Here is an 11,890-nt window from a genome sequence, read left to right on the forward strand (position 1 = left end):
TTTTAACTTCTTGTGTTGTGGGCTTTTTTCATCACTTTGTAGTAAGGTTTTCAAAAATAAGTGCTTGCAGCTGAGAAACAGCTACAGTTGGGTAATAAAGCACATTGCTGTTGAGTTCCTTCTGATTCAAGCAAGAGATAAAAATCAGTATCTAGTTAGAAAACAATCAGTATCTAGTCAGAAAATATCAGCATCTAATCAGTTCTAGCAAATGGATACAGCTACATAATCAGCATTTGGTAACCTAAGATAGCTACATATAGGTAACCAATGTAATAAATTGAAGTGATAATCAAAGAGCCTCTAGGAGAATGTATGTGAGCACCAAAGTTCCCCTGCCAGATCCTGTCAAATAAGCAGCTTTTATTATGTGCCAGGGAGATTATTAGGTTCTGGTTTTATCAGAGCAGTATCTGACTTTCTGAGAACAGTTAATTCTTTGTTTCTTTGGCTATTTGTTTCTTCTTGATATTGGGGGGACTGTAAGTTTAGATTTAGGTAGTAATATATAGTAATATATATATATATATATATAAGTAATTTTATTTAGATGAATGTTTACCATTGGAACTATTTCAGATAGAAGATGCTCATGTACAAATCCATGATCCAGAGCTCCGTAAGATCCTGAACCCAACAACTGCTGACCTGAGATTTGCAGATTACTTGGTGAAGCATGTAACTGACAACAGAGACGATGTTTTCCTTGATGGCACTGGATGGGAAGGAGGTGATGAGTGGATCAGGGCTCAGTTCAGTGCTTATCTTCATGCACTGCTTGCTGCTGTGCTGCAACCAGGTAGAACAGACGCCTTGTCTAGGGACTGAGATGAGGGTGGGTGTAATAAACATTTGTACTGTTGCATTGAATGTGTGGGCGGTCACTGGATCTTTCTCTACCTCGCATTTCACTTCAGGCTCCTTTTTCGGTTGACCTTGGCTATTCTTGTTACTCCTTGCCAAGCTTGTTACTAACTCTCACTCCACAGCCTGACAGACACTTTTTTCTTTGTCTTCTTTCTTCTTTGTCTGTCTCCTTGATTTAATTAAGCTTTCCTCATAAGTAGAAATACCTGAAACTCCATATGTGATGAGACTTTTACAAACACTGTTGCAGCTTGAGGTTAATTTTGGGGAACTAATTGGATTTGGAGACATTAAGTTAAGAGGCTGTCTTCAGGAAGTTTTTCCAAGGCTATTCCATCTCTTTTCCCTTCCTGCCATAGTCCCAAGCAGGGATTCATATAAGTGGAAAGTGTCATGTAGAGGTGTGTGTGTTTTCTGGAGCTCAATTTTTTGTCTTAACTCAGAAATCTCAATGTTCCAGCTTTTTGTGCATGAATATAACTAAAAGAATCAGTGTTTTATTTGTGGAAAATGTTTAGTTTGCCCAGCACTGACCCTGTTCACTTCATTCTTGTCACAATTATTCTATATTCATATCAAATAACTAATTCAGATTTTGCTCTGTGGTGTATGTGAGAAAACATGGGATTGGGGACTTGATTTTTCAAGCCCGGAAGATGCTCAGTTCCCATCTGACAGTATTTTCAGATGATTCATATGAAGTGCCAGGGTTTTCATACTAACTTTGCTCTAAAATAACTGTTTTCCTTCTCTCCTGGCATTGTATGTTTGAGACAATTTAAAATGAAGCTAAGGAAACATTATTTAAGTGCCTGGTTCTTAGTACTAGGGTTTTACTTGTCCTTGATTTGATAAAAGCCTGGAAAACTTTAATGTTTCCTTACAAGAAAGAATGTGCTATGTCTTGTGTTAGGTCTCTAATGAATTACTGCAAATTCTCATTTTCTTTTTAATTTATCAGACAACGAAAAGACGTTGTCAGACTTTGGAACGGTGTTTGTAGCAGCCTGGAAAAACACCCACAACTACAGAGTATGGAACAGCAACAAGCATCCAGCTCTTGCAGAGGTAAATTCTAGGTAAGGAAAGCATATTTTTTTTTCTTTAAGCATTTACCATGGATTGCTCCTAGTCAGGCACACCATTCTGTAGAAATACAGTGTTCCTTTGCTCCTGCTATAAAGCACATTGAATCAATACCTCCTTCAATAGTTCTTGCTCTAATTCTGAGCTATAGTTCTAGGAAGAAAAATGCATCCTGACTCAGAAGAAGTGAAAGTTGCTCAAGTTGATTGTTGGCTGTCCACAGCTATAGGAAGTTTGTCATTCCTCAGGAATTGTGCTCAGATGGTTCTGCTTTTCATTAATTACTTCCATGTGTCCAGGGAATAGCCGTGTCCAGGGTGGTCATTAATGGGGATGGAGAGGAACTGCCTGTTTTGTATTGCATCTTCTGTACTTTGGATTGTTTTATGTGTATTTTCACTCAAGATTAGATGATGCCAGGCTTGGCGACACTGTTGGTTCTGCATGCATTTTGTTTACAATGGGTTTGTTATTGTACTGCAGGGAGTTTTGTTTGCTTTTGCATTGTCAGCTGCTCTAGTCTGAAGAAGGCTTTTCTTCAGACCTGCAAAGCTCTCTTGGTCTACTTAATGGATCTTTTTTATTTGCTGTGTTTTGTTAGAAGGAGGTACTGTGCCTTAGTGTGCAAAAATTGTTAATATCTGGACTGTAAATAGAAGGCACCTTACAGGTCGTTCCTAGGAAATCGACAGTTGAATTGTCACTGGGACCTCACCTTTGGTGAAGTAGTGTGTCTACAAGAGATTTTATTAGTTTTATTGTAAGCCACAAGGAGGAGTACAAGTAATAATTGTGTGACATGAATTGATTTATAAAACTAAATTTCTAAATGTTTTCTTGGGTTTTCCTCCTCTTCTAGCCACCCATTCCAGGGCCAGTACTCTGTGTCAGATGTGAAGTTAAGATTGTCACAGTAAGTATATAGTATTTGGATTTTTTTATAGTTTTTAAAGTGTGATCAAGTATTAATAACCTACTTTTCCTATGATGAACTAAAACAAAAGAATTATCTAAATTGGGCCTGCACATGAAACTGTACTCAGTGTTCTGCAAAACACCACGTCTAAAGATGGAACATTCGCTTAAATAAGGAAAAAGAGTGCTAGTGCACTATTTTGTGTTGGACTTCACAATAGAGCTCTGTTTTTCTTGCATTGCAATCATAAGGCTTTTGTATCTTTTCTTCCTCTGAGAAGCTTGCCTAACTGATCTGTGTGAATAAGATGCAGGAATTATGGGCTTGATGATGTATGTATATATAGAACTATACGCTATGTAAATTAGTGTGTGTGTTGATATATAAACTTTAACTATGTATTTTATTCACACCTGGAAGTACTAAGTCAGTCAGCTAACAGTGTTCAGTATCTCTCTTGTTTAGCTCTGTGCAAAACAGTGAACGTGGAAAGAAGATTGGGAATGTGATGGTTTCTACTAGCCGAAATGTTGTTCAAACAGGAAAAGCTGTAGGTAAGACATTTGTTTCAAACCAGCTTGCATCTAAGCCATATTTTTTTTGAAGAAGCATCCTATATCTCAGTTATGGTTTGTTTTAATCCAGGTGTACTTTATTATATATAAAGCAGAGCAACAGTTTGAGGGGTAAAGCTGCCGATTGAGGCTCTGTATATCTGTGGAATACAGAAAGAGAAGCAGCTAGACAAAGTGTAAATTCCTTTTCTGGTGTGGGCTGGAGATGAATGTGGGAAAAGAGATGTTCAGGTAAAAGCTCTAATGGAATCTGGAAGTGCTTAGACAACATCACCACCTTCTGCACTGAGCTATTCTCATTTTTATATCAGTTCGACTGAAACTATTCAGAGCTGGTTGAAATCAGAGGAAGACCTTGTGTCAGTTTCCTCAGGTTTTGCAATAATCTGTAATTCTCTGGAAAAGCACTTCTTGCACTTGAACAGGGGCCACATCACATTGTCACAGAACCACAGAATCAATGAGGTTGGAAAAGGCCTTCAAGGTCATAAGGTCCAGCTGTTCCCCAACATTGCTAAGTCCACCACTAACCCGTGGCATTGAGGGCCTTGTCTACACAGTGTGTGAACACTTCCAGGGATGGTGACTCCAGCACTGCCCTGGGCAGCCTGTTCCAATGCCTGAGCACCCTTTGGGGAAGGAATTGTTCCTCATCTCCATCTAAACCTCCCCTGGTGCAGCTTGAGGCCATTTCCTCTTGTTCTGTCCCTTGTTCCTTGGGAGCAGAGAGCAGCCCCCTCCTGGCTCCATCCTCCTGTCAGGCAGTTGTTGAGAGAGTAAGGTCCCCCCAAGCCTTCTCTTCTCCAGACTAAACCCCCCAGGTCTCTCAGCTGTTCCTTATCACCATTGGGCTCCAGGCCCTGCACCAGCTCTGTTGCCCTTCTCTGGCCCCGCTCCAGCACCAAAATGTCTCTCTTGTAGTGAGAGGCTCAGAACTGAACACAGGATTCGAGGTGCGGCCTCACCAGTGCCCAGCATAGGGAGATTATCATCTTGCAATACCAGGTAATATGAGTTCACCCACTGAAGAATCTGATAGTTGTCCTGAAGTAGTTTTACCAAAAATTGTTTAGCTTCCTATTTTATTCCGTTGGAGTCTTTCTACTCTTTTTGCTGTTGTACAAGCTGGGAAGAAGTGCATTTCAGCTCAAGGTCTATCAAGGGCAGCACAGGCCATTCGTGCTGACCTACAGTGTTCAGGTTCTTTGAATATTTTCAGACACAGACTCTGCACTTGGATTTTAAATCCCAAATTGGATGACTGGTTATGTGGGGGTTTGTTTTTTTTTTTTCTTTCTAGTGGCTTAATAGCGATAACACTACACTACTGACCTTTGCTTTGTAATGCAGGTCAGTCAGTTGGAGGAGCCTTCACAAGTGCAAAATCAGCTGTGTCATCCTGGTTTTCCACTTTTACACAGTCAACCCAAAACCTTGGGGAGTGAATGACGGCTTTCCATGATGCTGCTGAATACTTCAGGTGCAGTACTTTCTCTGAGCTCTAGAAAGACCGCTCCAAAACATAGGAGTGGAGATTAACTATCCAGGACCAAAACAAGGTATATGTTGCTTGCAAGTAGACATGAAATGTTATTATTCAGCTTCTCTAGAAGTATAGAAGAATGGTGGTGTCTCCATACAATGGATGGCATTTCCAATATACTGGTTGTATTGAAAATGACTACTTTCCTTTCAAACTGAGCCTTTATAAAGACATTAGCAAACAGGGCTTGTGGCAAGCCAAATGTGTTTGACTTTAGATTTGTACATTTTCTTGGATGTTGAAAATATTTATGTAAACTAGTTATATTTTTCAATCCAAATAGCCAAATGTTGATGAATTCTTGTTAGAAATAAGCAGAGTATAAATACTGTTTCCTCTTTCGGGTTGGACTTGAGAAGATCTCTGCAACAAGTATACAACAGGAACCCTCAAAGGGTTCCTTCCAAGCCAGGTGAAACTTTTCACCTGCAAACTAAAATCAGAAGGGTGCAGAGTAAGACTGTGGCTTACTTAAGGGGTTTATTTTTCCCTTTATCCTCTGTACCCGTGTACAGTTGTTTGCATTATTCCAGCTCTCTCTGTCCCCAGATATGTGTGACAGTGGTGAAATCAGTATTTTCTTGACATCATGCAGTAAGCCTTCATAACTTTGCATATGTTTTGGCTGTGTTTTTACCCTGGAATGTAAATGGAATTCCAGTTGGCAAGATCTCTTTGGGAAAAGGATTACAAAACAATTCTCCCAAATTGGGATTGGATCATAAGACAGTTTTGTGAGGTCTTGCTTTATGGCAATGTAATTACACCATCAGTGTAGTTACATACATACGAACACAACGTATTAAACCTGCCTAAACCTACACCAGTAGCAAACTGTGTGGCTTTTTTAACCACTTTTTTTTTGTTACAGTAAAGTTATGAAGACTCTTCCAAATGAAAATCAGCTCTGTCGATTTTCTGTGCAAACTCAGGGAATGTTCTGTTTGGATTGCTACGTTTTTCATAAGGAAAGTAACACTAAAATTGAGAGAGGAACTGAAATGGTTCAGTTCGTATCCTTGTGTGAAGAAATGTCATAGTTTATATGAAAAGATGTGGCATAATGCTGTATTTTGTATGCAACATGCATGAGGTGTCTTCTATATGCAAGAGTTTTCCCACTTCCTCTCTTTGTGTGCCTCTTTATGCCTTCCAGCATCCCCACATGAGAGCTGTCAACATTTTCTACATTACATTATCAAATGTTCCAACTTTCTGTAGTAAAAGGCTCTTGGTTTATTGCCTCGTCAGTGTCTGTCAGCATTTTGCCATGGTCTTTTCTGGGGCCAAGATTTCAAGTCATGGTTATTTCTTCTGTTCCTCAAATAAAAGATAGCAGCTGTACAAGAGGTAACCCAGAAGGCTTGAATGTAATTTGTTTTAAGAATTGAAGTTCTGATTTCCTTAGGTGCATTTGAGAAGCCAACAGAAAAGCCACACTTGTATCACTGTCCAACAATTTAGTTTTCAGTTTTATTGCTTCAAACAGCAATTTGAAAACACGGGGTCTGGTTTAAAGCCTTCATGATTTTTTTTCCAGGACTAACTAGATAGAATGGCTGTGGAAAACCTGTGAGTGTACAGCTAGTATGAGTAGTTTCATTTGAGAAGGGCAAAAAAGGCCTCTAAAGCTCTACTAACCTACTGCCTCTGACATACAAGTAAAACGTATTTATAGAACTGCTGCAACTATTGCTCCTGGTCTCTGTGTGTATTTGTGTATCTCCTGAAACTCCTGATGCTTTTGTCTGTTTTATTCTACAACTCTGTAACAGAATAGAATTTATATCTTTTCAAAGACTAAGTAATACTTGATAGGCAGGAAGACCTCTGGTGAAGTAAGACTGGAGCTGAATTTATCCATGATGAGTCTGAAGCATTCTGATTCAGCATGCAGATAAGAAAATACTCCAAAATAATCCCTTGCTTTTGTGAAATAGCTAGCACATAATCTGCTCTCTGGGGCTTAAGTGGTCAGGCTTCATGTTGTAATGAAGACTGAGGAAAAATGCATAAAGGATTTAAGCACTTATAAAAGTAACTGCAGCAACTTAGGGCACACTGGGTAAATTTAGGCTTAGGTGCTCACAACAGCGAGTTCTAGGAGCCAGGCAAGTGATTGGTATTTCCATGTACAAGGTACAGAAGTGGGACCTTCAAGGATGCCTTTTCAGTATCTTTCTCATCCTCACCTGAGTTTTTCTGTAGAATTCTCCTGTGCCCCAAATTTGTATAGCAAATTTGTTATTGCTATACAATCTGTTATTACCCTGCATTCCCCTTACTCCCACAGACTCCCTTGCTGGTCCAGGGATATTAGGAATGATATTAGAAAGCTGACCTGTTTTTTGGCTGTTGTTTTGTTTTGGTAGGTGGGTCTGAGGAAAGGCAGAGTGAGTGCCTCTGCAGTGCTAAGGTGATACACGGCTGCTTGCTGCTTTGCACAGGGACTCTAAACGATACTTCACAGTGTTTCTCTTATGGACAAGAAGATTGAGGCAGATCTTTCTCTGCGGTCTTTTTCCCATTGTCCCAGCTGTCTCTGTAGAGCCAGACACACAACCTAATTTAAGAGTTTTCTGTTCTTCACAAATGATAGAATAAGAAACTTGTATCCATTTTCAACCTTTTAAGAACTATCATGATGCTAGCAAGTCAGGCTGTGATTTTTAAATGCATACAGTGATGAAGAGCATGCAGCAGGTGGAGATGAAATGATTTTTATAATAGGTGGTCTTCATTAATGTGTTCATTTGCTCTTTGACACATGTTGAACTTACTTTTGGGCAGTAGGGAGGCATGTGGTCACTGAGGTTTCCCTAAACTCATGTAGTCCTCTTCTTACTAACAGTTGTAATCTCTAGTTAAATCCAGTGCAAATGCAAGTTATTTTCTTCCCCTCTGTTTTCAAATGTCCAATGCAAGCATTAGTTTTTAGAAAGATTTAGGCAGTTGATTTCCCTTTTAAAGACCCTGCCATCCATTTCTGCCCTGCAAGGAACACTGAGCCCTACATCAATTGCTGATAGTGCCTCTAGTAAGTCAACTGTGAAGCTGTTGTTACAGCTCTGCCATGACGTATGTTGCAAAGGTATTTCTGGCTGATGATGTGCAGCGTGAACTCACTTCCAGGTACTCCAGTAACACACCTCTCAGATCCCCAAAACCCACAACACTAAGTATTGTTGACCTAATATTTCATTTCACTAAAAGGTTCAGCACTTCTCATCAATCATTTTTATGGTACAACCTTAACCCCTGTGCACATCTGACACCGGTTCTCTCAAATATCACAATGTGATGATCAGTTTTAGATCAGTGTTCTAGTACATTGCACTTGTTTGACCTTGTACGTGTTTTAAGCACCTTTGTAATGAAATTGAGTCTTTTGCCTAAACAAGCTTCTGATTTCCATACCAATTACTAAGCAGAGCAACTAATGTGGCAGTATTTAATGATGAAAGTGAAGGCATGAATGCAGTTTTTAAACATAAAAACTGTTGTTTGATAATGAAACATTCAAGTAATGTATTGGATTTTTTCTTCTCCTGCTTGAAAAATAAATACATCCAGCCTGTTTAAAGCTCTGTCTGCTCAAAAAGCTGTATTATTTTAAGAACTGAATCCCACCAGACTACACTTGCAGGCATCTAGTGTGATACTGGTAGCTGCTTGTTTTAGGCTGGCAGTCTAGCTTGTCTTCCACTTAAACTGATCATGCTGTTGCTCCTTGCAAATGCAGGACAAGAGGATCCTCGAGTGTGATTTTTGATTCCCTATTGGGTATTGCTCATTGTGAATTGATTAAAGCCTTCAGTAGGTCACAGAGCTCTCTTGCATCAGTGAGAACTTCAGGTACAACTACAATGTGGATGTAGATTTAGCTTCACGTTAATACATAGTTCATGGGGATTGTGACATCGAGTGAAAACCAGGGGGCTGAGTAAATGAAGTGCTGCACATCCAGTTCTCTGCCATCGTGAGCTGTTTTAAAACATGGTAACTTCTACTCTTGCTGTCCCTGTCCCTAGCTGAGAATGACCTGGTAAATTGCTGTAGGATCAAACTGCCTCCAGTACCACTGGGATGTGAATTGGATGGAGCATGTGTCTAGAAAAGAGTTAAAATTCTCCAAAACGTGTTAAAATGTTTCAGACCATGTGCAAGTTGTTGTGCAAACACACTGAAAGAGAGACCTCCATAATGTTGTCAATGCGGTGTCATTTGACTTTCTTGCAGGTATTTAGTTTGCTTTCAAAAGGGCAACATGGACAGTACTGATTAAAGGCAGAAACACTCCATTACTGTACTGTGATTAAAGATGTCTGACAAATTGCTTTGTGGTGTTTGGAGTCTTTAATACTGTAGGAGAGAAGAGACTGGCTTAAAGAAAACCAGTACAGAGCTTTAGTTCTGTGATGTTTCTGGTCTTGGCCCCTTTGTTTATCACACAGTAGGAGTAGTGCTTGGATCCATAAAAAGAAGTTAACTAGTGACCCTTACTCAGGTTACTTTATTCCCCCTAATTTGACAGTTGTGTGTGTGCACCATCTATACAGTGGTGGAACTTGGAAATCAAGCTGTCTTGTTGAGTCCTTCTGTATAGGTTTGGAAGTGCCTGATTGTACACTGCTCTTCTTGTAATACTATTCCAAAATCAACTGATAAAAAACAAGGTAGGTTTTTTGTTACTTCCCTGCCTGAATGGACTAATGTTGGTGAAAGCATAATTGCTGTTTGCTTCAATACTAGCAGAGAAATCCTACACAAACTTCTTTTCTTGTCTTCAGCTAGATCACCAAGAAGGGCACACTGCTTCCTAGAAAGAATATTTAGACTGAAGGAAGACCAGTTATCTGAAGTGAGGGCAGATACAGAGGTGGGGAATAACATCACTTGCATGCTAGATGAAACAAACGGGAAATACTGAAGGAGTAAACTTGGTTGGTCCCTCTTATCTCTGAATTCAGAGACTTTATGAAACGCACAGAAGCACCATGGAGAATTCATGAGTTGAGGCAAACCAGAAAGTCAGAAAATAATGCTGAGCGTAATGTGTTGTCTAATATGACCTGTGGTTACTGACCTTTGCTGCTCTGAATTGTGTGTCTATGCATTTTGATGTGTGTAATGCTGTGCTGAAAAGCTGGCTGAAGAGTACATCCACTCTTAAATGGTATTCTTCAGTAAGAACACGTGCTCAGAGGTAAGTCAGCAAGCTATAGCTCTTGCAGTGGCTAAATAAAACCTCAGTGTCAGGATCTAGCTTGACGTTTGTCACATCAGCTGAATAGATTCTTAAAGCCTGCATTATATCACTACCTTTTTATTGTCTTGTTTACCAGCTCTTTGGTCATATTCTGCAGTAGAGTGCGTGTCTGTATTCAGTACAGTGTTTCAAGAGATGAAGCCATGTAACATTTGAGGTGACCAGTCCTAGTTCAGGAATGGTGTGTGTATGCTTAAACACTCCCTTTACTGAAACGAAGCTACCTGGAGTCACAAGTTAGACCAAGACACATAAGAGCTGTATGTTTTAGAGCAGGAGGGGAGAAAAGTACATGCTTTTATTACTCTTTCACCTTCATGCCTGTCTTACCTTCTCTGTTAATCCTTTCTTTCCAGATTGGAATTTAACCCTGTACTGACCCAGGTGTTGCTGGCTGTGAGTGATCCCTGCATTTTACTCAGGCTGCTAGTACTCATCCTCCAGGTTACAGGTTCTGTAAGAACTGTGCCTTCCTGCATTGTACTCCGGTTGTAGGAGGGAGATAATCTTAAATACTTCTGGAGTGAATCCAAACAGAACTGGGTCTGGCTAATGTTAAGCATGAAGTGGAAGGAAACTGGTTTTAAGGGTGAGTCTGCCTAAATTAAAGCTCCTTTCATGTAGGAATCCAGACCAAAAAGAAAACAATGTTAAGGTAGCTGTAAATGGGAAACAGAGGAAGGAAAACACCAGGCTGCTGCTGATGCTTCAGGCATCACAATGGCTTGTCCACATGTTCCATAGTACTTCAGTGGGGCAGGTGCTAGTGCATTGGAACAGAAGCACTGAGAAGTGACATGAGAAACATGAAAAAACAAAACTTCAGAGTTTTATCAAATTATTCCCCCCACCCCTGTGATCCTGTTCTCTGTAAAGCTTGACACAATTCACTGCTCTAGACCTGACTGGTCCCCTTAGAACAAAAGTTAAACTTGCCATTAGGTGTGTATTTAAACAACTGCAAAAAACAAGGGGATGCATTAAAAATAAGCAGAGGCCAGACTGCTTCCTTTTATCACTTCAGGTGGGGGGAAACTGAAACTCTGGGGGACTAACTTAAAGGAATTCCACCAGAAAAGCAGGATGTTTTCTGCACTTACAGCCAAGTGTGAGGACATACAGAGTATATTCTTTGGAACTTGTATGTAAATGTACTCCAAAGCCAAGCCCAGGCTGGTATTAGGGTGTAGCTTTGTAGTAAAATACTAGTTTAGAACTCTGTGAAGGCTTTGATAGTATTTGCTCCATTCATGAAATGAGAACTGTATTTTTCAGCTGTTGTCTTTCACTCTATGTCCAGTGCCCATCTCCAGGCACATGCCAGCATTTTGCCTGCACAGTTTCCTTCTCCAGTTATGCAAGGAAAGAACTGAGACTTGAGAATAGCACTTCTCAGCTGTGTTTTCCGCTGGGGTTGAATACTGACTGCAACAACTAGTTTTATAAGCAACTGAGGCAAGAGCTAGTTTGTCTTGAATGGAGTCACTACAGAACTGTTCAACACTTGACTAGTTTAAATACTGTACAAATAATAGTAAATTAATTCACAATAAGGTCCTACATCATCTCAGACCATATAAAATGAAAATAATAGCTAGAACAATATAAAAATAATACATTAAAGATGCAGACCA

General features: G+C 39.9%; 1 protein-coding gene across 2 annotated transcripts in view; it reads left to right on the plus strand.

Moving 5' to 3' along the window:
• Positions 1 to 8,574, plus strand: part of AVL9 (AVL9 cell migration associated) — a 37,210-nt gene extending 28,636 nt beyond the window's left edge. Inside the window, exons 12-16 of one of the 2 annotated variants that reach the window (XM_062625501.1) lie at positions 580 to 799; positions 1,829 to 1,946; positions 2,813 to 2,866; positions 3,335 to 3,423; positions 4,795 to 8,574. In XM_062625501.1, coding sequence (XP_062481485.1) covers positions 580 to 799; positions 1,829 to 1,946; positions 2,813 to 2,866; positions 3,335 to 3,423; positions 4,795 to 4,889 — 576 coding nt within the window. In that variant the 3' untranslated portion in view covers positions 4,890 to 8,574. Of the gene's footprint in view, positions 1 to 579; positions 800 to 1,828; positions 1,947 to 2,812; positions 2,867 to 3,318; positions 3,424 to 4,794 lie in introns of those variants that run through there. The other variant, XM_062625502.1, reaches the window with a different exon arrangement.
• The last annotated feature ends 3,316 nt before the right edge of the window (positions 8,575 to 11,890 follow it).

Source organism: Pezoporus occidentalis, unplaced genomic scaffold (genome assembly GCF_034315485.1).
Source record: "Pezoporus occidentalis ecotype Australia unplaced genomic scaffold, CSIRO_AGI_Poc_V1 ctg28, whole genome shotgun sequence".
Classification (NCBI taxonomy): Eukaryota; Metazoa; Chordata; class Aves; order Psittaciformes; family Psittacidae; genus Pezoporus; species Pezoporus occidentalis.